Consider the following 27,388-nt stretch of genomic DNA (forward strand, 5'->3'; position numbering starts at 1 on the left):
ACGAAACTTCTTTTCATGCAAATTTCTGTGAGATGTGAAATAAAGTGCTGTCGTTGTGACCGATTTACAGAGGGTGGGCGATATTTTAAGCGGCTATGATGAATATGAATGCTCCTGCGTGTGGGGCGTTCAAGTATTTTTTTTTTTTTGTACTGCTGGTCGATACGATCTTCAATGCGCTTTCGCCACTGTAGCGATCCTAGCGACTGCACTCCCGCCTTTCGAGCCCCACTATGCAGGATATAAACAATGCCTCATTTTTTATTTATTTGCTTTCGCATGAGCTGGTCTCTGCGACTAAACTCCTTAATGCTGTTTTTTTTTTTTTCGCGAATCAATAATCGGCGGAATCACTTGGCTTTGTATTAAATGTATCCGCACAGTAATCTTAAATTTTTTTATTTGCAGACATAGATCATACAAGGTTACGAAAACTGGTTGGACTCGTAGGCGATATATATTGGTACGTGCGGGTCCAATGAAAAAAAAAACCTATACATAGGTATTATGAGTACATAACAAGTAACATGCATTACGTGCGTACATTTTTATTACACCACAGAATTGCACCACCAAAATAACATCGACAGCGTCACATGCTGACAAACTAATTTTATTTACACGAAACCCTGCCTATGTATGCGCAAATGCTGGCCATATCACAATATGGATTAACAATGCATGCATGGTCACTCGTGATAAAACAATAAACTGCCGATGACAACCGTCGATCTAACTAGAGCATCTCAAAGGAGCCCAATCCCCGTGGGCCTCCCCCGCTACTTCAATCATCCCCCCTAAATCTCTTTTTTTTGTTTTTTGTACATCGATCTCTATCCAGCCCGTTTCATCTGGCAGTAGTTCTGTGCTTAGGACTTCGAGCGAAACAAGCAGCCAGAATTCTTTATCATTTTTTAGAAGTACCCTGACCGCTTTACCAAAGCACGAGTAAGGTTTTGCTGTCACCGCCCTCGTATTTTCTTGCTTTTATTGTTATCGCACTTGACTTTGCGCGGTCACTCTTAGCTTCGTTGGGTCCAGCTGTTTTTTGTTGTCAAACGCTGCACCAGAAATTTCTCTGCACGTACGCTGCATGCTCTATGTGCACGACCGCCGGAGACTGTAAAAAGCGCCTCCCTCCCGTCCAGATGCAGCGACGGGCCGTCTTTGAGACAGTTGCAGTGTACGGATAGACACAGATGCCGCTCCTTCAGAAAAACAAGCATACATAAGTGCAGCAAAGCTGCTCGCGTGGTGCCGACAAAGGTCCTTCAAGCGAAGGAATGGCGGGAACATGCGCTGCAGGGCATGCACGAATGGAAACAGTAGCTTCTACTACTTGGGTCAGCTTTAAAAAAGAATAAAATGCTGAACCGCCTTCTCCCTCCGTTGTTTTTTTTTTTGTGATCTCTTGTTGTGTCATTGTGGTGGCCCTCTCCCCGCCTCCAACCCCGCGTTTGTTGATACCCCCCCCCCCCCCCCCCCCCCCCGGAATTACAGCGTAACCAGCGTGACCCCGACCAAGAGGACGCGCTTCACACCCCGCAAGAGAAGTTTTCAGGAGAAACTGGCGGCAAGACCCCTGGCGGGCGCCCAAGCAATCGACGCGGAGAGGGCCGTGGAGGCGCGGCGCAGAGATAAGGCAGTGAGCCTACTGCACAATTCTAGTCGTACACTGTAGTTCAAACGAAGACGCCTGTCCTCCGGTTTCACTTTGTGGCGGAAAAGCAGGGAGGCAAAACTTTGTTTAGTAGGTTGGACGACGACAGAGAATCAACACGTCCGCTTGGTTTGAACGCATCATGAAGACTGTTTTGTTTGTTCACTATTTACAGTGCTCTCGTGAGAGGCAAAATGAAAAGGAAAATAGAAATACAGAAACACAAGCACAGTCAAAAGATTTTCTCTGCACCCCGCACGTGCAACAAACTTGAAGAACAGAGGGAGAAAACGCTTTCCCTGTGTTGGGTGACGCTCCCTGTGGCTTTCAGTGTTCTTTCGCGGGGTGGGCGCGTGGGTCGTAAAACGACGAATGTCAAGGACGTTCTCCGCTCTTCCTGTACTCATCGTCGCCTTCAACCTCCTTGGTTGCAACCCCGAAAATGCGTCCCCCGGGTTGCCCCTCTTCCTCCTTTTCGCCGCGGGGTTGTCCAATTAAAGCTGCTTCGAAGTGGGGGCTGCTTCCCAATATTCGACAAATACGACATCACTTGTCAGTCGTTCGGCAGTTTCAGCCTGCACGCGTCCACAGAAGTGCTGCCAGCACTGCAACCGGCCGCGCAACCTTCTTGGCGTAATGTGCTTGTGACTTTCAACTGGACTGGGAAGATGCCGCACAAGCGGCAGAGTTCGCTGAGCTCGTTCTTTCTGCCGAACTCCAAGCGACCTTCTTCGGGAGACATTGTCACCAAAAACACTGGTGAGGTGAGCCTTTTATGTAATTGATCATTGATTATAATTTTGTTTTGTCGGGTACCCTTAGTGCAACATACAAGGATTTTTATTCTGATTAAAAAAGGGGGAAGTGACAGTTACTTGAATGCCGCCTTGAAAGCCCAAAATGGCTTGCAGTCATTAGACAGGTGGACAACTACCACGTTACGTTAAACAACTAACAGAAATCTGCTAGATAACTTTTAAATCAATGGTTTCGTGAACTAAGTTGCAACTATAGCTTCAATGGACTACCCTAATTCATACAATTCGCTAAAAAGCAAGGAATGTTTGGTGGTTTCCAGGATCACGCACCGAATGAATTAATGCCATTTAGAAGAGTGATTTAGACGCTTCGGCCAACTCTTCATTACCTTAGAATAATAACAGAGAGACGAACTAGTGAGCCGCAAGCGGATTTTGTGGTGTCTTGACTTCTCTCTTGTTTCCGTGCTTGCACGCCCAGTCATTTTAGCATGAATCGTCATCGCCTTGGAGTTGATAGAAGCGCACGCACAGCAGTGGCATGTTATCAAGGCATTGAGTCCAGTGACGAGCTACCCGAAAACTCTTCTACGCACCATCTACATGGCTTTCCTACCGCGGTTCTTGAATCATGCGAAGGAACCTCGAAACTTTGTAATGTTCAACCTCCCAGTTTTTCTGCAATATGCCATCAGGCGAAAGTTTCCCCACGCACGATCTCCAGGCTGGTGGCTAACTTTCGGACAGTCTGTTTATTCATGAACAAAAGTGTTTACAATCAACGAACACGTAGCCGTGAGAATTTTTCGAAACGCTGCTGTAATAGCTGAGTTACACGTGTTTGATGATACAAAAAAGGCCCTCGCTCGTTTCTCTCTTTCCTTCGTTCATCAGCTCGTCTCTCCTCTCAACACCTTCTCGACTGCTATGGAAAGAGAGGTCGCGCAGCTACGTGTAGCCGCGCGTCCTCTCACTCCATAGGGAAAGGGCGCGGCGCCGAGTCCACACGCCACGAGCTCACGCGTTGTAACGCGTACGGGGGGTTAGGGCTTTAGAAACCATGCACCCTCGCAATGTGAAGGCTCAGAGTTGTGTATTTGCGAAGAAAAAAATATTAAAAAGCGCATACTTCAATCTCCCGTATATTAATGACACAAAACATCCCATGATGGCACATGATGGCATGATGCCCTCTTCGTGTTTATTCGGACATCAAACAGGAAGTGATGTAACACAGAGCGAACCGTCCAAGGGCGTCGCTCCATGGCTCCTTCAATCAACCGCTCCCGCGGTGAGAAAGCAAGGAGAAGGCTTTATGTGTATACGCGGGCTCTAATTTTGTTATGCAAACATGAGCTGCGCAACGAGTTCTTGATATCTGTAAAAATATTTTGTGTATGCACCTGATGAAAGGGACATGAAAGTGACTTCGGTCACCTCTAACTTTCTTTGTCATATGCTCTTTCGGAGAGAACGAGGCGAGGGGGAATAGTGTGGGGTCGAGTGTGAAACACTCTTTTTTCTGCCTTCTTGGCGTCACGTAGCACGTGATCTATATACGAGCAGGCAGCTGACCAATAATCCTAACACTCCTAAGTTTCCTGAAGTTTCACTCCACATATATACCCTATAAAGTGGACGGGGAGATGACCGCCGCCGTAGCTCAGTGGTAGAGCATCGGACGCGTTATTCGAAGGTCGCAGGTTCGGTCCCTGCCGGCGGCAAGTTATCTTTTCGTCCACTTTACTTTCTTCACATTTGTATTCTAATTACTACAAATAACACCCCCTATACTTTCCTTGGCATTGCTGTGTGTTTTCATTAATACCAATGTTTCGCCATACTAGTGAAGATGTCGCGAGGTGCTGTCAACTCAGATGAGCATTCACGCTTGCTTCAAAATCAAATTAAGATAACTGAAAGCTAACGTCCGCCAGTTATAAACGGCCAGAAGTACCCTTGCACGCATACAGACAATCAAACAATACAAACTTCTCGAAGTTTCAATTTTGGTGTCAGTGTTCCTTTAACGTTTGTTTCATATCCAGTGTGTAGATTCATCGAATATTCATCGGCTGTTTGGAACTGTGTTGTAGAAACTAGTTCAGAACGTTGTATGACTCATTCGTCGCGCAGTGCAGATCGTCAAGAGCATTGCAATAACGCGATATATGAATATTTGTGTGTTTTCTTTTTGTTTTATTGTAAAGTTTTCATTTTTGTGTAAAATAAAATGCACATTTCTAATAATCAAGATGGCTGCCATGCAAAGTCCGGGACCCCCCCTGTTGTTTTGCTGGATTTACGCCACTGCATTAAATTTTGGAAGTTGGACTCCTCTCTCTCTATCTTTCTCTCTCTCTCTCTCTCTCTCTCTCTATATATATATATATATATATATATATATATATATATATATATATATATATATATATATATATATATATATATATATATATATATATATAGGGAGAGTGAGAGAGAAAGGTGGAAGAGCAAGTCGGGCCCCGCCCCCTCCGGTAAAATGAAAACTCTCCGCCTATGTGCTGGGGCAAACAAACGGCTCCGCCATACAGCGTGAGCAAATCGCGGCGGCCGTCAGACAAAGACTCATGACGGCCGAGCCCATGCCTGCAGGCCCTATGACGGTGGCGGCATTCCGGCCGACAAGTGACTGTGCTCCGCGGTCCACGGGAAGTCAACCTCCGAGGTTCACGGGATTCAGCGACACGCAGTCACCCGAGGAATTTCTGGACCAGCTGGAGACCTTTTGCCTGGTGACTGGTATCGGCGCCGACAGAAGGCTTAGCCACGTCGTGCCTGCTGCACTGGAGGGTAGCGCGAAGTTATGGCTGCGTTTCGTGAAGTCGTTTTCATCGTGGGATGACTTCAGGGCGTCGTTCATAGCGGAGTTTTCTTCGATTGACGCGAAGCGGCGCCTGAAACAAGAACTTGAGCTCCGCACTCAACACCCCGAAGAAAACCTAAAAGAGTTCATTTACACGATCGCGGCATATTATGACCGGATCGGCGGTGAAGTGCCGGAAGCTGAAAAGGTTGACCGTGTGTTACGGCAGATGCACCCGCAACTCCAAGATTTGGTGGAGGGCAAGCAGTTCGCCAATCTCGCGGAGCTGGCAAAGGCAGCTGACGGCCTCATGGAGCGTTATTGGAGGCGGTTCCAGTACAAGCCACCGCCACCTCCAACCGATCAAGTTGCGCGGGACCTCGCCTTCCAGCCATCTGTAAATGTGGCCGGCCTGTCAGGAGCGAGGCCTGGAGTGACGATGGCGGCGGCTGCCGCGCCGTTGCAGCATCCGTCGGCGGCATCTTACTGGCCGTTGCACCCCGCGGCAATACAGCCGTCCTACCACCGGGACCAGTTGCACAGGTCGCCCGCTTTTGCTACAAGGCCCCATTTCCCAGCGCCGCCACAGCCGCAAGGATATCAACCGCTCGACTCCGGTGGAGTCACCTGCCATCGCTGCGGAGGCGTCGGTCACATTGCCCGCGAGTGCCCTTCGGGTCGGCGTAGCGGCCCGCCCCGCTGCTACCTATGCAACATAATCGGACATATCCGCTCACAGTGCCCGGGAAACGGGAGACTGTAGGTGCTACTCCGGCCAGCACCTACGAGACAGCGCTGCGAGTGGCGGCCTTGGCCGGCAACAGAGAGCCTCTCCTGGAAAATGCGAATTGGGCAGACTACATTCTTGGCCCTGCTGGATACAGGCTCAAGTGTGAGCTTGCTTGGAACGCCAGCGGCAAGGGTGGCCGAGGCGACGGGCGCCAAGCCCAGGACACAGGAACGAGCACTCCGACTGGCAACAGGTTGGTCGTGGTCAACCACATGCCTAAAGTGCAAGATACAGTGGGCCACAAGCAGCCGCATACAACGTTTCCTGTGCGTGCCAGATTTGTGTCGGGACATTGTGCTTGGCAGAGACTTTTTGAATGCGACAGGCATATCCCTACATGTAGCGCTGGGTGGGTGGACTATTGGAACCGACCCGCAGTGCATTGTGCCATTTGCAAAGCGTGACAGAGATGTGACTGCTGCGCTCGCGATAGAGGAAGACGGCGAATCTTATTGCCTGCAGGGCCTCTTTGAAGAAGTGCTTGTCGTACCAGGCACGGGAAGCGCTTTTCCAGCTGACGAAGGCATACCGACCATGAATACGGTGCTCGATGACTTCTCTCATTTGTTTACTGCAATTCCTGGATGTACCACCCTCGCTCAGCACTGCATTGACACTGGAGATAGTGCGCCTGTGAGATGCAAGCTGCGGCCAGTAAATGCAAAAAAGCAAGATATCATTGAAGGGTGTGTGAATGACCTCTTGGAAAAGGGCCTTATAAGACCTAGCACCAGCCCTTGGACTAGCGCCCCAGTGCTTGTGGCCAAGAAGTCTGGAGGCTACCGGCTTGCTGTGGATTACCGGCCGTTGAACGCGCGTACCCGAGTACCTGCCTACCCAATGCCTCGAACGGACTGGCTGCTAGCACAATTGGGCCGTGCAGTGTGGTTCTCAAGCTTCGACCTTTCCCAGGGGTTTTTTCAGATTCCCGTGTCTGAGGCTGACATTGCCAAAACAGCCTTTATCTGCCATCAGGGCACATTTGAGTTTACGAGAATGCCCTTCGGGGTGGAAGGTGGCCCAGCAACTTTTCAGACCTTGATGGACCGGCTGTTGCAAGGAATAAATCACAACTTCGCCATGGCGTTTCTGGATGATGTCCTTGTCTACTCCGAAAGTCTCGAGAGCCATGTCGAGCATGTAAGGGAGGTGTTGCAGCGTATTGAGAATGCTGGTCTTACGATTAACCCTGATAAAATGCAGGTGTGCCGTCAGTCCCTTAAGTTTTTGGGCCACGTCATCTCCCCTGGGCAGTGCAGACCAGATGAAGAGAAAGTGCGGGCGGTACTGGATTATCCAAGACCCACCACGATTAAACAGTTGCAGGCTTTCCTGGGACTTGCTGGTTATTATCGCAGCTTCATACCACACTTCTCACTGACGGCACATCCACTCACTGTCCTTCTGAAGAAAAACGAGCCATGGCGGTGGGAAGAGAGCCAAGAGCGAGCTGTCACCGCGCTCAGGCATTCCTTAGTTCAGGATGCAGTTATGAGCCTTCCGGATCTAAATCGACCCTTTGTGGTGGAGACGGATGCAAGTGGCATTGGCATTGCAGCTGTGCTACTGCAGGCTGGCCCTGATGGACTGCAGCCAGTTTCGTTCATTAGCAGGGTTCTCACAGAGGCCGAAAGCCACTATACTGTCCAGGAGTGGGAGTGCCTTGCAGTGGTGTGGGCAGTGGACAAATTCAGGGCGTATCTTGAGTTTACGGAGTTTGAGATACACTGTGACCACTCATCCTTGTCATGGATGTTCTGCACTGACCAAGCTTTGCCCAGGGTCAAGCGTTGGGTCCTTCGCCTGCAGGGTTTCAGTTGCAAAATAAAGCATAGACGGGGGCTAGCAAATATACCCGCAGATGCCCTGAGTAGAGCCCCTCTTCAAGGTGAAGACCACCCCAGTGACAGCTTGCCCGAGAAACTGTTTCCCATTGCTGCACAAGAACCTGAAGGGAAAATTACATTTGAGCAAATAGCAGTTGCCTTGGAGGACGATACGACGCCTTTAAGTGACACCGGACAACTTGTACAAGAGCAGGCTCGTGACAGCCGTCTCTCAAAACTGAAAACCGTGGTCCAAGGGGTTATGCTCCCAAATTCAGACCCTGATCATCGTCTTTTCCATGATCTGGCACAAACAACAGAACTGGAGCCAAATGGACTGCTAGTTCAGCTGAGAGGCAACAAAAAGGTACCATGGCTGCCTTCTCACCTCCGGCACCTGGCATTGAAAATGGCGCATGATCACCCCACGGCCGCCCACGCAGGGTTTTTCAAAACCTTGAGACGTGTAGCTGCACAATTTGTCTGGCTGGGCATGCGGGCAGACATATCAAGGTATGTGCAGGGCTGTGCTATCTGTCAGCGCACAAAACCTCGACGCAAAAAGCCTGAAGGCCTGATGAGCAGTCAGTGGGCGACAGCACCCATGGAAGAGCTCAGTGTTGACATCATTGGGCCTTTGCCCTCCACACCTCGGGGCCACAAATACTTGCTAGTGGTCATCGACAAGTTCACTAAGTTTCCCGAGCTGTTCCCTCTACGAGCAGCAACCAGTGCAAAAATATTGGAGTGCATGGTCCAAGTTTTCTGCCGCCATGGGACACCCGTGGCCATCACCAGCGACAACGGGAAGCCCTTCGTTAGCACATTATGGCGCAATCTTCTGAAACGCTGGGAAATCAAGGATCGGCATACTGTGCCTTACCGGCCGGCTGGACAAATGGTGGAGCGCCACAATGGCACAATTAAACAGTGTCTACGAGCATACTGCACTAACCACAAAGACTGGGACCGCCATATACCCGAGATCGGCCTTGCCATGCGCACGGCGGAGAGCGTGGTCACCGGATATACTCCAGCATTGCTTTGCTATGGCAGAGAGTTGCGCACTCCGTGGGAACCTGCAGGCGACAAGGATGACACGGAGCCTCCAGAAGCAGCACACCATGCGCTTGCTGCAGAACTCAGGCAATGCCTTGGAGAAGCCATGAAGTATGCTAAGAAGCATCAAGCAGCTGCCTGGCAGGCTCAGAAGTCAAGTTATGATCGCCATCGACAGTCAACAACCATCAAAGAAGGTGACCTTGTGCTCTTGGACACTCACACTTTGAGTGATGCAGCCAAGGGTGTTTCGGCCAAGTTGGCACCGCGGCATGGTGGACCTTATCGGGTGGTCAAGCAGATTGGTGAAAATGACTTCATCCTCAGTGACCCAGCAACGGGACGTCGTCGAACCATCGCCCATGCTGATCAGTTAGTGCTGTACCACGAACCATTACTTCTCCCTTCCACCACGGATTCACGCTTTGAGGGGGGGGGGGGGGGGGAGAGTTGTGAGAGATAGGGGAGTGAGGAGTGCGCGTGTGTTGGATGCGGGTCTCGGAGGCTGTGTGTGGTTGATGGCAGAGGAACAAGATGGCGCGAGTGTCGGGTGAGCAGCGAGGGGGCGCGCGGGAATACGGGAGGAGGGAGATAGGGTACGAGACGGAGGTCGGACATGTTGGACATGTGGCGCGGGGAATAAAGTGTGTGTAGTGAACGTGGTTGTGGATCGTCAAGTATATCGTCAAACCTGACACTGCCACCGAATACGCAACAGCATAAATGATATTTCATCCTGTGTTCTTTTGCTGTCCTCGTCTGGTCGCGCTTTACGTAAAAACGAAGTATTAACATAACTTCAAGCTGTGCACTGCATTTATCACCTGTGGTTCCTCGAGCCGCTGACCGATGAGCAGAAGCACAGCTACGATGCATCGCACCTGGTGCCATAGAAAGGCTTGACCCACTATCTCCAGGCAAAACAGATCATAGCCGTCTCCTGTGAGGTTGTCTTTGCAGAATGCGCAGTGTCTGAGCCATTCCTCACTGCGAGTATAACACATCGGCACAGTTGAGGTTGCTTCTCGGGAAACAAAAAATTCTTGGCACGCCAATGTGGCTTCCGGAATAGACACTGAGCATGCAGATTTGTGAAGCTACGCAATTATCGCAAACAGAAAATGTGTGCACAATTCTGCCAAGTTGCACGGTTTGATGCAGTTGTTTCGGTTATCTTAGATTGTTCATCGATTTCATCACGTTGTTGCTTCCTTACAAGTATGATAAATGATGCTAATAACATGCTTGTAACATTTATATCTCATTTTTCTTGAATCAACCCAGTTGGGAGTTCGTAAGTGCAAGCCCTGTGTACTCACTTCGTCCACATTTATTCTGCTCTACTGTTTTAACCTTCATCTTCACTAAAGCTTTCAGTCCAAAAGATTTTAGTTCTTTCGTTGTTTTTTCTTCTTGTTCACGTGGATTCTTAGCGCTGCTACACAATGAACATAATCCAACTCCCCAAGTTCGCTATTCTCGTTAAACAAATTTTGATTTCGCAACAAAATCTGAGTAACTCTGAGGAACGTTGAGCATGAAATCTTTTGAAGCTGTGGGAATCAAACAACGGTAACTGTAAGCTACGATACCCAGCTGGTGAGGCGATGAGCGGTGGCTTTGACGGTGGCCACCGGAATATGCTGGTGCGGAGGATACGTCGCATGTAGTTGGTCACACCGTTGGCCACGTCCATCTTGCACAGGTTCCGGAAGTCGTGCTCGCCCACCAAGAGCGTTGCTCCCTCCCACATCCTCTGCACGCAAATAGATGCACAGGCACACACTTGTAATATAAGATACCTCATTTTTCTGTTGATTTGTACATACTTATTGCGTGCACTGAGCACAAGGCTGGCTGCGAAAGCTAGTTCATGTTCATTACACTGGTTCATGAAAAGTGACAAATCAAATAATTACGGATTACCTACTGATTAAAAAATCTGCACTCCATTACGATATATAGCATGCATTCTATTTTGCCAAAAATGAAAGTTTTGTAAACATTACAGCACGGACCTGTTACTGCTATTACATATTACATTTACCACGTGCAACTCTTTCGTTTACAATTGCCATAGCTACATTTTAAGCCACTTTATGATTAAAAATCCCTGTGTTGTGATTAAGACTTGTAAGCGTAAATTTTTCTGATACCAGCGGCTGGGAGTAATAAAGGAATGTGAGCCGTCAAGTTCAGAAAAATTTGTTTCAGAGCATAAGGTGAGAAGAAGATCGGCTTTTAAATCAACCTCGGAATGCTATGACGCCTACAAGATCTAGAGATACAAGAGCAGCGCTCACCTCGATGTCTAGACTGCCGCGAGGGAAGAAATACCGGTAGGTCCGCTGGCGGCAGTCGAAACTGCAAATACAAGAAAAATAAAGTAAAGCCAGTTCCACGCAATGAAAGCTGTCGAAACAGCGAAGCTCTCTCATGCCAACTCTCGCTGCTGCTCGCAACGAGTGGCTTCTTCATAGGGCATACGAGAAGTCTTGCCCATCTTCGTAAAGGGCATGGTGCACGTAAACTCCCACTCTTATACCCATAGCCAGTCACCTCGTCTCCACCGCGCCTATCCTCCTCATGCCCAGCACGGCCTTGCCTTGGCTACCGCCTCTCCGGCCAACACCACCAAGAAATACCGCTTCTTCTGCAAGCGAGGCCGTTACGCCATCTGTGGGTGTATCTGGGAACCGGAGCGTGACTACCATGGACACTCATCTGTCAACAGGCCCAGCCCTAGAACAATTCCGCTGTTACAAGTGACCGCCAGGAGGTATTCTGGCTGGAACTAAAGAACTTCTCTCTTGACTGCATCATTCATTTTTACTGATTGGATCCAGTTGAGTAGATGCCATTATTATCGTTACTATTAGGACAGAGGCAAGACGAGCAATTGAGACAGTAACAAGTAATTTCATCAAGCTATTAAAGTTTCAGCTGATTCGCAGCTCTGTTACATCCTTGGGGCAAAGCTTAAGAAGCAGAGAACATTCAGAATGGTTCGAAAGTGAACTAACACTAAAGGCAAGAGGCTGAGTCAAGTTGGGTTGGCAAATCATATCCTTCCAGAACATTTTCAGCATTTATGTAATGCCAACAGAGATACATGAGGGAGTCACATAATTATTTTGCACCTCAATTAATTCAGCTGCAATGCATGGCACAAGACATTTCAGTGTGAAGTGAGCATGTCATGTTAACATTCCAGCTAAAGTAAAACTGAATGAACTAGTCATCAGTCCCTGAATATTTTTTACGAATTTAAGAAGGGCATGTTGAGTCACCTAAAATATTCTGAGGCTTTACATGACGAAACTTGTGGGACATGCCACAGCGGGGCACTTCGAAATAACTTTGACCACCTAATATTCTTTAATATGCAACTAAATTTGAGTAAACGAAAGCTTTTGCATTTCTCCCAGGCTGAAATGCGGCCACTGTAGCCTGGAGCCAAACCTTAGAAACGAATATTGGATTATAGTGTACTACCTATCCAGTATGCTACCTTGCAGTGGCAACAGCAATCATGTTACAGAATGGCATTACTTTCACACTTACAAAAGCTGTTTCCAGTAAAAGCAATGCCTTCAACACTTTAGCGCACTAGTCTATTGCATCAGTCTGTCGCAGCATTTCTCTCTAAGTATTGTAGGAGCGTTCACCCCTTTATTCTAGTTTTCATTCTTTATTCAGAGTTTACCCTTCATTGCCCGAAGGCACTACCAGCAGGGGGTTACAGCAAACAAATCTTCATTTTTACAGCCCGCTAAGCACTTCAGACAATTTGTTCCCCTCTTTGATGGTCCTAACAAAAAAGTATTTTGTGAATAGGTCCGTCCTGGTACACAGTTCTCGTACTTTGAAAACATGTTCCGTTCTGCATGAACAGTAATGAGGTTCTTTAAATTTTTAAGTTTTATATTTTTATTTTTAATTTCTGTTTTATCGTTAAATATCTCAAAAAAGACCTTCAATTGCAGTTTTTGCCAATGCGAGCAAAGCAGTTCCCACTTGAGTGCATTTTTCATCTGAGTGCAGCTCTTCCCCCTTTTGTATCATCCCAAGACGAACCTAACCGTCTGGCTTTGAACTTTCTTTAGTTCACCCCTTTTGGAACCCGCGTTGCACATTTCTTAAGATGTTGTTTTCAATTAAGTGTTTCAGTATTCTGGAGAAGAGAACCCCTGCGTAAGAGCTTCCGCACAATGCCGCACACACATTGACCTTTTTGATTATAAAAAAAATCACAGCATATCCACGGAGTGAATGATGATGAGTGGGCGAAGCTGCGGAGGTTCATCGGTAAACCGTGAATCTTCCGTGAATTCTGCCCAGTACATCATCACCGACGTGAGATCGGGCGCGTTTATACTAAAGGTTCGGTGAGTTATGACAACTTGCAGCTCACTTTAATTTTACATGTACGCTGTGAATTTTCATTGTTTAGAAAACCATTGCTTTAGAAAACATCTGGCGTCTTTCGTTAAGCAGCTGGCGTCTTTTCGTTTTGCTTTAGAAACATCTGGCTTTCTTTCGTTTTGCTTTTACAAAACATCTGGCGTCTTTCGTTGGTTTATTTCATCAATCAAACGGCGTTTTGAACAAAATTTTTATTGTTTATTCACGCACAGGAGAAATCTCACCAGGCACTACCTTGGAGGTAAACAATGGCTGCTAATGGGAATGAGAGACAGAAGAAGTCGGCTTTTAGCTAACACTTACACTTCTACTTCTACTAACGTTTCCTACTGGAACATGCCAATGGCTGCTAATGGGGAATGAGAGACAGAAGAATTCGGCTTTTAGTTAATGCGCACGCTGCGAATTTTTTATTGTTCAACAACGCACAGGAAAAATCTCCCACCGGCACCACCTTGGAGGTCAAGATCTGGTACTAGCGTTACGACTGGTTACGCACTACTACTACGACTACGAGGGACGAACGGGTGCCGCCTTAAGGAGCTTCGCCCCTAAAACGGCAGCGTACAAACCGTGCACTGAAGGCTTGGTCAACGGGGGCCCAGGCCAGCACACGGATTTCCGGTGGCAGAACTCCGTTGAGGATCTTGACGTAGTCGAGCTCTTCCGTCCGGGACTCTGCGCAGAATTCCAACAGTCAAGCAGTGGTGGCTGCTTGCCCCTTCTAGCGACTGCTTGGTAAACTAGCTGCAGCCAATGAGAGAGCCTATTTGCACCTCAACCAGCTCAGGTTCACATGACCAGAGCAGAAACGTCACGTGTGATGTTGCTGGTAGAGAGGTTGCAGCAAGTATCACTACTTTGGCAGTGTTCATGGGTGGCCCGTGTCACTAAGGGGCCAGTAACTTACACTGTGCCGCAACGCTGTGCTCACTATCTTGCCAGCACCAGTACACTCAAACCTCGATATAACGAACGCGGATATAACGAAATATCGGTTATAACGAAGTACATGAAGAATAGTCTTGTCATAAATGCAGTGTAATAATAAACGTTTATAACGAATTTTCGGATATAACGAAGTTATTTTCGTGCATATATGAATTCGTTATAATGAGGTTTGAGTGTACTGCCAGCGCCATGGCCGACAGCAACGTGCCACTGACACCAATGTGACTATTTCCTAAAACCAACTGGCCCAAACGCTCCACCAATGACATCACACGCGACATTTTCTGCTCAGGTCACTGTGAAAGGGGTACTGACACGAAAACATTCAGTTGCCATTCTTTTTTCCGTCAAATGAAAGGCCAGTCCCTCGAGAGCCTAGAAAACATACCGGTAATGTGCTGGTATGTGTGAGTGGACCCTGAAAAAAATTGATTACAATATGTTTTTAAAAGCTAGTTTCGGTTTCTAACGTACCCTGACGTAACTACACGGTATGAGCTTCTCGTCACGTGCCCACGAAAGATGTGATGCTTCCACGACCACGCCGCTTTGTGACTCCGTTGGTGACACACAAGCGGCCATTTCGAATGCTTTCCTACCGGACGTCATCACAACTAGCCATACTGGTGAGTGAAGTCACCAGAATTGATACTGTAGCTTGATGTCACGATAGCGGCAATGTCAGTAGGTGTGCTATGAGAAAACCGAATTTAATGTCAAAATAAGATATCTTATCAGCATCTACTGAGCTTCACGCTTGTTCAGAGCCATCTCCGTATACAGGAGATTTGTATGGCAGAGGACACTCGGCTTCGAAAACTGGTGTCGGTACCGCTTTAAGGTGCAAAAGTGCCATAAGACTGGTATAGGTGCCTTGCAGTGTGACAGCAAGCTGGTACATGACTAAGGGCAAATGTTTGTTAACACTAATGAGTCAGTATCCATGTAGTCCCAAGAAAGAACACTTCAGACTTCAACTTACTGTCGTAACAACACTGCACTCGTTGTACACACATGCATGCTATGATCAACAGTCTGCCTTTGCTGGCCCGCAGCTGATCAAGTGATGTGCCTATCCTATGGAATCACACTGACCACACAACTGCGTAATTGCACATTTAACAAAGTTGCAGCATGTGTGAACGGTTTGGTTTAACGTGCAATGCATTGACACAGCGATACGCTGGCACAATAGCAAGATGAACAGGAGGGCTCTTGCCAACTCATAAAGCACATCGTGCTCACACTAGTTCCTCCACTTAGACCCAATCACATCTTCCTTTTTGTTAAGTATCAGTACGCATGGTCATAACCTACATGTACACTGCATTGCACGCCTATGTTTGTGTTGCATTCAACTTCACTATCATTCATCCATTCATTCATTCATTCATTTATTCATTCATTTATGAAAATGCCCATGAAACAGCTCTATGCCTTTGTAAGGGTGCACTTCAGTTACACAAAAGAGCAGAAAGAGGAAAAGAAACCAGAAAACGAGAAACAGCAGTACAGGAATGCAGCAAAAAAAAAGTGCAGAGGGAATTGATCAAGGACAGAAATGAGACAAAGAGCAAATACAGGAGCCAGAAATGTCAAGGTCATAACGCAGTATTTTGCTGTGTTACGATAAGTGTCACAGCATTAGAGGCACGAATTGGGTTAACTTAAAAAAAGGCTGACATAATTCAGGTTAAGCAAAAACAAGGCGGGAAATTTGAGAAAGCTGAGAACTGCAACCGTTCAATGAATAAAGAAAGAAGTTCAATGCATAAATTGAATGACAAGTGAATGTCCATGCACTGCTGATGCTGCACGAAATACAAACCTGCACTATCACTTGGTTGGTAGCCCTCCTGAGCAAAGACCCCGACGCCTTCCGTAAGATTGGTGCGCAGGTCAATGGAGATTACCTGCGTTCAAGCAACAGAGCATGTGCAGGGATTACTCCAATGAACATTTTGTCTTGTTTATCTTACTTCGGAGGTTCTTGTTTATGACATCGTTGATAGAGGCAGTTTGTAAAGCAGATTACTGTTGCTTAGGAAATGTTTCTTGACTACTTACTACTGCCACATAAGGTGTTCTCTGCCTTTTTTTAATGTGGCATATTCTATTATAAATACCACATACTGGTACTCTTATTTGGTCTTACTTCAACAAATAATTTCCAGACAAAGGGCAAAATTATCCACGACCGCAGTTGCTGTTGCTTTTTTTGTAAGCAGAGCTTTATTTTGTGGGGTGACGGGTGTACCCAGTCCTCGGCTTGTCACCAAGTAGAGAGTTGCCGAACACCTAAAACAGAGTAACGTGGCAACACGGTGCCTACAGCTTTAAAATTTTTACACCTTTACGAGTTTAATTCTGTACCGCAACAGCAATTCCAATCGCAATGCTTTCCTGAGCAAAACAGCATGACGTGCTAAGACATACGTGGCATTAACAGCAGGAAAATGCTGGATGTACAGCACTTTACAAACAAAAAGTCGCAGTTTGGTCGCAAGGCCGAAGCAATGAATGCAATAGCAACAAATTGGAATGTTATGTGAAGTAAGGCTAGCAGCTAACTCTTTTGTATCCAATCTGGCGCAACTCTACAAAACGCTGGCATAAGGGAACACGGCCGCTCCAGGGAGCGAAGCGGTTTCCGTGCTGTGTCACTCCAACATGAAATAAGTAGGCTTGTGCAAATAGTAAATTTTAGGTTCGAAGCGAATAGTGATTTTGGTCGATAATCTCGAATCAAATTGGAATAGTACGTATCACATATGATAAAGAAAAACGAGCATATTGGTCATGACCCAACCAACCTGCACAACGTTTTCTTTTTTTTAATTGTAACAAGGCATGTGCGAATGTCATTCTTTTTGGTTCAAAGGAAGTGGAAGCAACTTTAAATAGTAGCAGGATTTGGCTTTCGGTAGAATGCAAATGATAACCTGTAAAATATGTTACGTTTTAAAATTTACTATACTTGGAGCATATAAGCCGGTAAAGCAAGTTTTTAAGCTTAAAAAATGATGAATTGATGTGAGGCTAATATGTTTAACCTTAAAATGAGGCTTTGCGGCAGTGCGAATTTTTCCTGAAAAGGTGTATTCACGGTATAGCACCCCTCTACTGCAGTGAACCCACCTTTAAGCCCGAACCATATAGAGCGTTTTTGCCGGCGTTTCCTGGCGTTGCGTCCCTCGGCGTCGTCGCATCAACGCCGTCAGAGAGGGCGGCAAACCATATGAAGAGCGTTAGCTCAGCGTCACACAGTGTGACCAGAGGGAATGAACCTGACACCTTGTAAAGCAGTGTACAGTTTCCGTCAATGGACCAACAAGATATATTCCTGATTATAGCTTTTATGTCTCATTAGCAGTTCTGTGGTGCAGAAAACGAGTCACAGTGACACAACGCCACCGAAAAGTCTATTTTTTTATTTGACTTGTAGCGCCAGCTATTGGCATTAAGAAGAAGCACAAACTTGTAATATATGGCCTCTGAGCTTGAAGCTGCCGTATATCTTTGAGGCCACGTATTCGGCCAATACACTCATCCCTGCTAAGCCTACCGATGAACTTGAGTACGGCACTCGGAAAGACTTCAAAGATATCACGATTCCTTTGCTGTCGAAGCTTCTAGGGAACAAGCTAAGTCAAATACAAGCATCAGTTGAGAACTTAAGGGCCACACAGTGCACGGCGACGACTTATTAAATCCGAGGCGGGCGGCAGCCATTTTGGCAGCACCGACGACGCCGTTACGTAGCGGAAGTCGCTGCCAGCCGCACGCTGATTGGTTCTGCGTCCATGGAAGTGCTTCCGGCGTCGACGCTGCCGCCCGTGATGTCTGGACCGTTCAGAGGTGGACGTTTCGGCCACCGTCACCAGTAGCGTCGACGTCGAGGGATGCCGGCGTACGAAACGCCGGGAAAACGCCGGCAAAAACGTTCTATATGGTTCGGCCTTTACAGAAGATTACAAGCGGACAGTGCAGATTATCCCCGGAAAAGTGTATTCACGGTATAGCACCCCTTCACTGCAGTGAAACCACCTTTACAGGGGGGTTATAAGCGGACTAATATACACCTATTCGTTCATTTCGAATACTTCGAAATTTTCAATAATTCGAATTCGAATCGAAGCGAATTCAAATACCGTATTATTCGTTCGAATATTCGAAGTGCTCGAATATTCGCACAAGCCTAGAAATAAGCAGTGAGAGCACAGCATATACAAGGGTACGGGCCGACAAACGATCTCAGTCGAGGCAGCACGCGCAGTCACGCCCGTTTGATCGAAGTTCACAGTTGCTGCCCGAGCAACGCCGCACCCCTTCGTGCTCCTTTGCACCACAGAGCCAGTCGGTGTGCTTCACCTTCGCTTGAGTCATGCCTGTCTGCAGCCTTCGCAAGCTTTCGCTCTCACACAGAACATACAATGTGCGGGGCAATGGTGTCAATTTGGGCTTTATACGGAACATGACGGCGACGATACGCCTTGAGTGTGCATAAAAAACGCAAGCTAGCCTGACCAATATTATGGACGTGGGCAGTATTAGATGCGAAAGGGTTTTTAATTACTAGGAGTACGAGCTTTGCTTTGAACGGAAAACAAGGAACGCCACCTGGGAGAAGGCAGAGACGCCCTTGTCGGTGCGTCCGCACCGGTGGTAGTGCGCGTCGGTGCGATCCTCAAGCAGGCGGGTGCGTTCGAGAGCCTCGAAAAGCGCTGCCTCCACGGTGCGGCCGGTGTCCTCCTGCAGCACATAGCCACTGTAGTCCCAGCCCAGGTAGAGCAGGCGCAGTGCCACGTGCCGACGTTTGAACCTGCGCACGCGGTGATCGACCACATGTGTGACAAAGGCAACGCAGATGCGCCTCGCATGATAAAGACAACTGGAAAACAAGTAATAAACTCTGCGGTTTTATGCACAACGTTGAAGACACGAGATTAATTTTGACCCCCTCGGGTTCACTAATATGCACTTAAAGTTAAGAGCAGAGTACACTATTCTTGTCGACTACACTAGTAGTATGCACCAATTTTCATAAGTCTTTCTTCGGGGATCTCGGAATTGCATAAGAAGTCGTCTGAACGAAAATGACACTGTGAAGGTAACGTCAAAGGGGCCCTGCGGTAACGAAGCCTTGTGGGGGGGGTTTGTCCAAGCACTAAATGTCAGAAGCATTTCACTTCATGCTGTTGTAGTAAATAATAATAACAGTAACAATATTAAGAAGGAGAAGAAGAAGCTGCTCTAAATGATACGCGTTGATAAGACCGCTACGATACCTTTACACCAGTGCATGAGTAGCATATAGATATTATTGCAATGCCTTTGTGTGTTCTTGATGTTGATGCCACAAGGTGACATCAAGATCACATCTGTGTGTCTAGTATTCCTGTGTTCCGTAAATGGTATACTGAGAAGCTCAGCTCTTTCATGGCTGAAAGGCAAACCTCGGCACGACGACAAGATAACACTGACCGGGTGAAGTCAAACGGCTTGACCGGCCGCACCTTCTGTGGCTTGTCCTTGGACTGCAGCAGGTTTTGCAGCTGTTGCACATGTATTTCCAGCTTTCGGATTCGCTCCACAAGGGCCTGCGGGCAAATGAATGAAAGCGAGAGGCCATGGTTTTAAGGAAAAGTTTCAAAACAAATTCACTGCGATGGCTTACGGCTCGCCACATATGGCTGCCACAAAACTCAAAGTGTGGGTTACCTGGTTTATGTCTATTAATAAGAAAGAGAATGTCAACATGAGAAGCAGAGGAGTGAGACGTGAGAAACGTTATGCCCGTTACACGGGAAGGAAATTCAAAATTTCAAAACTCGCGAACAAATTTAACTCAAGAGCTTGTAGTTAAGTATGAGAGAGAAGAAAGGTTTTATGATCTTGTGAACCAGCTATGGTGAGGCCGGTTGCAGGTGAAAGCAAAAATTTAACATCTACAAATAGTTGGAAGATTATTGACCTAGGCCCAGCAAACTTGTTTTTTTACAAATGTTGCCAAAAATTTAGCGATTCGGGCAACAAAATTACAACCGTATAAACCTGTGGAAAATAAAGAGCAACGATATCACAATTGTACAAATCGTGTGAACGCCTACAACAGACAGAATTGACCATACCGCTGCAAATTCATTTGCGATTCAGGCTTTTCCAGCCATTGCAATTCAAGTACACTGTGCGATAATTTCGTGTAAGCTGTCAACTAATGCATCAGGTTTTACTGTTTGACATGACGTGACGAATAGAATTTAGAGAACTGTAACTGTAAACTTCATGCTTTCCTTTTTTTTTTTTTTTTGCAGTCATCACAAAAACGGTTGATGCCGCAAACCGAAATTATGTTTCCGACAGTTGTAAACCTGCACATTTGTTTAAGAGCAAGTTCACATTTGGTTTCAGCTGTGAGATTAAACGTTAGAACAAGAGAATCGAACGGCAAGGTGCATCCGTACGTCACAATCGTAAACATTCTGTAAATGCCTGTGGCAAAGACGACTCGGGGATCTTCGTAAGTACGCACAGACAGCCAGCCTTACGTACCAATGGGGTTTATGCATGGTTTACACGGGCTGTGCATGGTTCCCTGTCAGTCCGCGCACTGCAGCCAGTGCATCAGCAACGCTGCCGTCAGATTGACGCCGATCACTAAAAACACGAGCGATTAATACGATGATACGATCACAAAACAGGATCATGAAACTCTTCCCACGTACGCTATTCAAGAAAGAAGTCGAGCGCGCACGCGTTTCTTTTTACCGGTTTTTCAAGCTGCAATAAGCGCTCCTCGGTGGCTTTTCCTTCGCGGTTCGAGCGATGCTGTTCCTCCTGAGCGGCCTCCATAGCGACGAACAACGAGCGCACGTTGGTTCTGTCTTTGCAAAATCACCTCCGCCTAAAATGCCGACGCCGTAGGTGCGACATTCAATTAATGATGCCGAAAACTCATCCGCAATGTCGTGCGGCTGCACAGGCCGCTAAGCGCACGTCGAGAAATTTGTGGAGGCGGCCATGTTTGAAAAACCGGCCTTTGACTGTGACAGTTCTAAGCCAAGCCAAGTAAATCTTACGATGAAGTTCTAGTTTCGTTTATACGCGGCCATTTCCGCGCCAATTCATGCACGCGCACCTAGAAAGAAGTAAAAGGTACACGCATGTGTCGGAACAACGAAGGCTAACCTAAATCAGAACCACCTTTACCAAATGCCATTGATTAATCTCTTTTTCCGTGCATTTAGCGCGCCACAAAGGATGTTTCGAACATCCTTGTGCGATCATTTGTCATACGTTCCTAGTCTATATATTTCACCGTGTACCATATTTGATGCAACCTATCACAGAATTTGTTGTCAGAAGAATGCGACACACTACCTGGCGCATTATCCGCGGTCCTAATTAATTCTGGAAAGACTATCTGCTCGACGCACTCATGGGCAAACCCTCAGAGTGAGAGCAATATTACACGGACGTTCAAAGCCAGGGTTCTTCTCCATTGTACTGAGTGTATAATAGCGATATACAACACTTCATGAGGTCTTCCAAGCGCTTTTATCCTGGAAGAGGGCGGCTCTTGGAGAGGCTTGAGCTAAATGCGATCGAGCGCATATAGTAGCCATTCGATCGTTAATTCTCTAAGCCACAATTATTCACGTTTTTGTCTTCTAAGCATATATGTTCGCGTTGATTTGACCCAGACCTAGATTCCTTCAAGCTACGGATATACGGAATATATTATTATTTTTTGTTTGAATCTTCGGACAAATTCTTTGTGTTCCTGTCGAGCAAGCTGTTCTGATTTTTGTAATGTGTTCTTTTTTTTTTTGTTCTTGTTCGAATTGTTCGGTGTAGTACATATTTGGTTTTCATAAATGTACTCGTTGCTGTGAGTCAGCCGCTTTTCCTGTGCATCGCACTGAAGCCACACTCAGGGAATAATTGTGAAACATGAACAAATTATAGGTCGTTGATTTTTCAGTTGTTGTTGTTGCCTGAAAGTACTGGCTCATATCCTGGTGACGATCGAGGATAAATGTCTGTAAAAGAAATGCGTGAACAAAGAATTAAATGGAACGATATACTAAACACGTGCATGCAAGACAATATATCTAACATCAAAAACAAATAGCTAGAAAGATGAAACCCGATGAAAATGAATATTAGTATTAATTATCATCGAAACAGAAATGAATTGATTGACAAGTGCAGTCAGAATAGCCCCGCGGCTTGCACCAAACCTACAGGCTCCAGATGAAAAATGATTCAATGTTTAACAAAATTCGTCACTGTTTATAATTCTGGATAGCGCGGAATCGACACAGGACAAGAAAGAATAACACTGATGCACAGGACAAAAGCTTGTCCTATGCATCTCTGTCCTGCGCCGATTCCGCATTATCCAGTACTTAAGGTTCAATGTTGTTAAAATTTAGCCCAGCTTACCAGCTTGGCATCGTAAGTGAACAAAAAACGCGAGCTTTAAAAGCGCTACGGTGCGCATGCGCGATTAATACGCAAGGATCAGGTTTGGGTATATATTTTCTTATGATGCAATGAAGCTTCACCTGTCGTGGTAGCGTTTTTAATACATAAGTATGGGCATTGCAAGAAAATTCTGCGGAGGTTGGCAGGCAATAGCAGCGGCATGGGAATTAGGAAACTATATATATAATCAATTGTTTCGGGCACATTTCAAATTGCACAGAGGATAGCTAATAAGAAAACAGATTTCCGATGGATGGATGGATGAATAAACTTTATTTCGGTCCCTCGGAACGCGCCCTAGCACGTTGCGGGCCGCTCCCACGTCGGAACAGAAAGACCAAGTCTCTCTGCTGCGTAGCGGCGAATACTACAGTGAAGGGTTGTTAGAGCCACGTGAGCGTGAAAGGCATGTCGCGCGCGTTCCACGAGCCTGCAATCGGCGGGTGATGAAAAAGAGGATTCGACACTAGCGTCACGAGGCGTCGAATAGGCGTCAGTCGGGCGTTCGCAACGGGCGGTGGAAGGCGGCGGTGACTCTTGTTCTTCTTAGGCAGGCCCCGCAAAACCGCCAAGACGTCCGCCACCCACGTTCAGGGTCGCCTGCCTGAGAGCGGCACCCGGCGAGCGAAGGAAGGGACGATGCCGGTGGAAACGGTGCAGACCAAGCCGTTCGAAGGCCAGAGGCCCGGCACGAGCGGGCTTCGAAAGCCAACCAAGACCTTCATGCAGCCCAATTACACGGAAAATTTCATCCAGTCCGTCTTCGACACGGTGGGGCCCGAGCTGCCGGGTTCCATGCTGGTCGTCGGAGGTGACGGCCGCTACCTCGTCAAGGAGGTCACCCTCAAGATCATTCAGATGGCCGCTGCAAACAAGGTACGTGTACCACCTAGCTGAGCGGGAAGTTTTGAACGCCCCGCTTGGCCGGCATTTAAATTTCAGTAGCCGATGGAATGCTCTGACGCGCGTTTGTTTACAAACCGGACACCTTGGTTGACTTTCGGTAGGCCCGCCGCGATAGCGCCGGTCAAGTGCCTCGCGGAGAACGTACACGTAGACTGATAGTGAGGAGAAGAGTGATATGTAGTCGTGTCGCGCAGCAGTGCCAGAGAACATCTACAGCAGTGCGATGACACGCGATCGAGCTTAATTGAAATGTGTGTGTACGCACGTGACGTTCTACGTGATTGAGGCGTGTCACGTGACCAAGGACCTGTCTGTCCTTGGCCATTCAGTCGTAATCGCGCGCGCGGTGCAGAGGAGTTTGTTGTGGCTTCCGTGCGTGAGCATACCTTGTTCACAATCAGCGGCTTCACGTAATTTGCCCTGCCAGCGCGCGTTTCGTTTTACTGGTTTGGAATTATCACTTCATTCGAAACCGTCGTTGGGAGAGATAATATATTTGTCCGCGGAAAAGCAACTTCCCGGCGGTTGTTTCCCGGTCACCCGGCTGTTTTTAGCATAAAGATACTTCTAGGAAAAAAAAAAAAGAAATAAACACGCTGCCAGTCTGTAATTTTGCCGACGTATATATGCGACTTGCCGACGTTATTTAATTGCGAACTTAGTGGTTCAGGCCCGCCCCTTCTTCCATATTCTCGCCTGCCCCCCTTTCCCCACCCCTAACACCAAACGTTGTCAGCATAGGCGTGTGCAGGGTTCCCCATCAATGGGGACGAAGGTTCATCGCAGCCCCCTCCCCCCCCCCCTTTACTAAGTCAATGTATGGGGCACACTTTGCGCCCCCCAGGTACTTGGGGGGGGGGGGGGTAGGCAGAACGCAACGCGTGTAAAAAAAATCCTGGCGCCGCCCTTGCCACGGACTCCGGCTGAATGCGAGACCGCAGACATACGTCGCACCAGTGATCGCCCGTGGGTCGTTTCAAAAGGCCATAAATATTATGAATGAAAACAATGAAACCAAGGAAAGAATGGGGGATGTTATTTCTAGTAATTATGTCTTAGTTCTGACTTAATGTCGTGTCTAACAAAGATAAGCGACCCCGTAAAATACCCCTTTCGTTCATAAGTATTCATTATTTGGGCGTGTGCAGAGTATATATATATATATATATAATTATATCTGCGTCGATATGATCGAGATCTTCGCACCTGTTTCGCATTGCGCTTAAAGGAGAGAACGCTATTGTACGTATATCGGATGTACATACCATATTATTTTGTTTACTTTTTATGTGAATTTGAGTTTATTATAGTTGAATTGACTTTATATACCTATGTGTACGGCATCGCGATGCCCTGATGGAGCAATGTGCATATGTGGCTCGGCAGTCATGTATGCGGCCTCCAACTTGAGCCTTTATAGTGTATATTATCTGCTAGACCATTGACTGGACTGAATTGCGCGTCACTCGTAAGGCATGGCCGAAACGTCCGTTTAATATTTTAGAAAATGGAGCTCAGCGTTCGCTTTCGCGTCGGAAGTCTTATTGCTGGTTGAAATATATTCAAGAACTTAAAGAGAAATGACTCTTGTTTTCTTTCTACTGATATATGAAGTACCTTTCCACAATACCATATGAGTACCACTATTGCGGCGACAAGATATGCTTATTGAGCGATAAAACGTGCAATATATATATATATATATATATATATATATATATATATATATATATATATATATATATATATATATATATATATATATCCAGTTGGCGACGCCACATTGCAGTTCCAGCACCAATCGCCGTGATGTCAGATTTTGACGGCATCTGTAGGGCCTACGTAAAAATGAACTGCATTGTTTTCTAAAGGAGTCGGAACTTAAAATAGCAACTTTTGGGAAACATTGTTGATCCAGTGCAGCCAAAATACGAAATAAAAGGCGTTGAAATATAAGGTCGCACTGACATTCAGGTGTTGAGATTTGTGCGCGATATTCAAAAATGAAATCTTCACCTCAATTTTCTCTTCTAATGACAAAACTATGGTGGTGAAATAACTGACACTATATAGAGTTAAAAAGACTGGGCGTGCAAACACAAAAGTCAAGGCAACTGCTCTCTTGTGTCCGCGTTTGCACGCCTGGTCATTTTTAACTAGCTCAGCTATATGTTACACGATAGAGTTCTCGAAGAATAATTCATTTGTCTAAACTGATTCAATGTTTTACTTTAGCGTCCGTTTAATCGCAAGAGTATCGCAGGCACTTCTAACACAAGTCAGTTTTCAAGGATCTAAAATTGGTGCTTGAACTTGACATTAATGTGAAACAATGAATCGATTTGTATTGATAAATTGTACTCTGGGAACTCTTTAATGTCGTCACTTTCACCGTCATAGGTTTATTAGCGGAGAAAATGAAGGTCAAGGTTTCATTTTTAAATTTCGCGCCGAAATCGCCGCGTGTGACGTCACGGATTTCAAATTGTATTTTTTCGTATTTTAGCTACATTGGCGCAACGAAATTTCCCCAAACTTGGTACGTTAAGCCCATCTCCTTCTCAGATGACAATGTACTTCATTTTTACTTACTATGAACTACGTAGGTCCCCGTAGACACCGTCAAAACCTATGACGTCACGGTGTTTGGAGCGGGAGTTTCAAGATGGCGTTCGCCACTCGAATTTTTCTTTTCGCGTGTTTTCTCGCTTACCAAGCGTCTTCCGAAGAGAGCGTTATGATTTTGGAATTGTGAAGGGTGTAATTTAGTAATATAAAAAAAATCGTTTTAAACGCGAAGCATTTCTTAGCGAACTTCTGCGACTTTGAGCGTATCTATCTAGCCGCCTACGACTTCGGGCTCTCCTGGCCGTTTCGTTAATCGGATGTGTACCAAAATTGGTATGGCATGACATGACCGTATTACGAACATAAATGACAGGGCATAACATGAAAATCATGACATGCATGTCATGAACAGCATGATTTACATTCCACGGCCTTGGGGCTCTTGCGGCCGTTCCGTTAATTTGATATCTCTTTAGTGTCCCTTTAATGGCTCCAACATGCACGCATACGAGTGAGTCTGAGGCAAACGTGACAGTTATGTAAACACTGCCTCTACAATGCAACGCTTTCTTTCATGATCTAATAGATCAGTGCGAATGTTTCAGCTGTCAAATATCTCGTTTCTTCCTGACCTCTCTCAAGAAGCGAACGAAAGATTCGTATAAACATCCTACCAATTTATCGTAGTATCACGTGCCAAATCCGCGATATGATTACTATAGGCATGCCGTAGTGAGGGACTCCAAATTAGTTTAGCCCACCTGGGCTTCGTTAACGTGCACCTAAACCTACGTGTGTTCTTGCATTTAGCCTCGGGAGCCGAACCCGCGCCTACAGCGGCGCAACACCTTTCCTGCTAAGTTTTACCATGGCGGGAGATAAGCTAAGCCACCAGTCGTTCAAGTACGTCCCATTCGCTCGGCGCGTCCATCACAGCAATACATAATTGGTAACAAAGACGGTGGTCTTTCCGCAACAGGAGAGCACTAATAACAAATAAACGCACGAGTGTCGCAGCATAGCCAGAAATTTCTTGGGGGGGGGGGGGGGGGGGGTTCAGCCATCCTCTGTATGTTCAACCCTACTTCATGTATGTGCGTGCGTTTG

General features: G+C 46.7%; 2 protein-coding genes across 4 annotated transcripts in view; one reads left to right on the forward strand and one right to left on the reverse strand.

The window, feature by feature from the left end:
• Positions 1-21,340, reverse strand: part of LOC119405612 (tRNA pseudouridine(38/39) synthase) — a 34,677-nt gene extending 13,337 nt beyond the window's left edge. The window contains exons 1-8 of one of the 3 annotated variants that reach the window (XM_049419264.1): positions 21,086-21,340; positions 19,802-19,917; positions 18,938-19,139; positions 16,152-16,230; positions 13,939-14,044; positions 11,245-11,305; positions 10,519-10,697; positions 9,766-9,913 (exon numbers count right to left, since the gene is read on the reverse strand). In XM_049419264.1, coding sequence (XP_049275221.1) covers positions 9,766-9,913; positions 10,519-10,697; positions 11,245-11,305; positions 13,939-14,044; positions 16,152-16,230; positions 18,938-19,139; positions 19,802-19,917; positions 21,086-21,169 — 975 coding nt within the window. In that variant the 5' untranslated portion in view covers positions 21,170-21,340. Of the gene's footprint in view, positions 1-9,765; positions 9,929-10,518; positions 10,698-11,244; positions 11,306-13,938; positions 14,045-16,145; positions 16,231-18,937; positions 19,140-19,801; positions 19,918-21,085 lie in introns of all 3 variants that reach the window. The other 2 variants (XM_037672444.2, XM_049419263.1) reach the window with 2 other exon arrangements.
• A 1,961-nt stretch (positions 21,341-23,301) lies between these two features.
• The window catches only part of LOC119405622 (phosphoglucomutase-1), a 30,599-nt gene continuing 26,512 nt past the window's right edge, over positions 23,302-27,388 (forward strand). The window contains exon 1 of the mRNA XM_037672455.2: positions 23,302-23,683. Coding sequence (XP_037528383.1) covers positions 23,447-23,683 — 237 coding nt within the window. The 5' untranslated portion in view covers positions 23,302-23,446. The remainder of the gene's footprint in view (positions 23,684-27,388) is intronic.

Source organism: Rhipicephalus sanguineus, chromosome 9 (genome assembly GCF_013339695.2).
Source record: "Rhipicephalus sanguineus isolate Rsan-2018 chromosome 9, BIME_Rsan_1.4, whole genome shotgun sequence".
NCBI classification, from domain to species: Eukaryota; Metazoa; Arthropoda; class Arachnida; order Ixodida; family Ixodidae; genus Rhipicephalus; species Rhipicephalus sanguineus.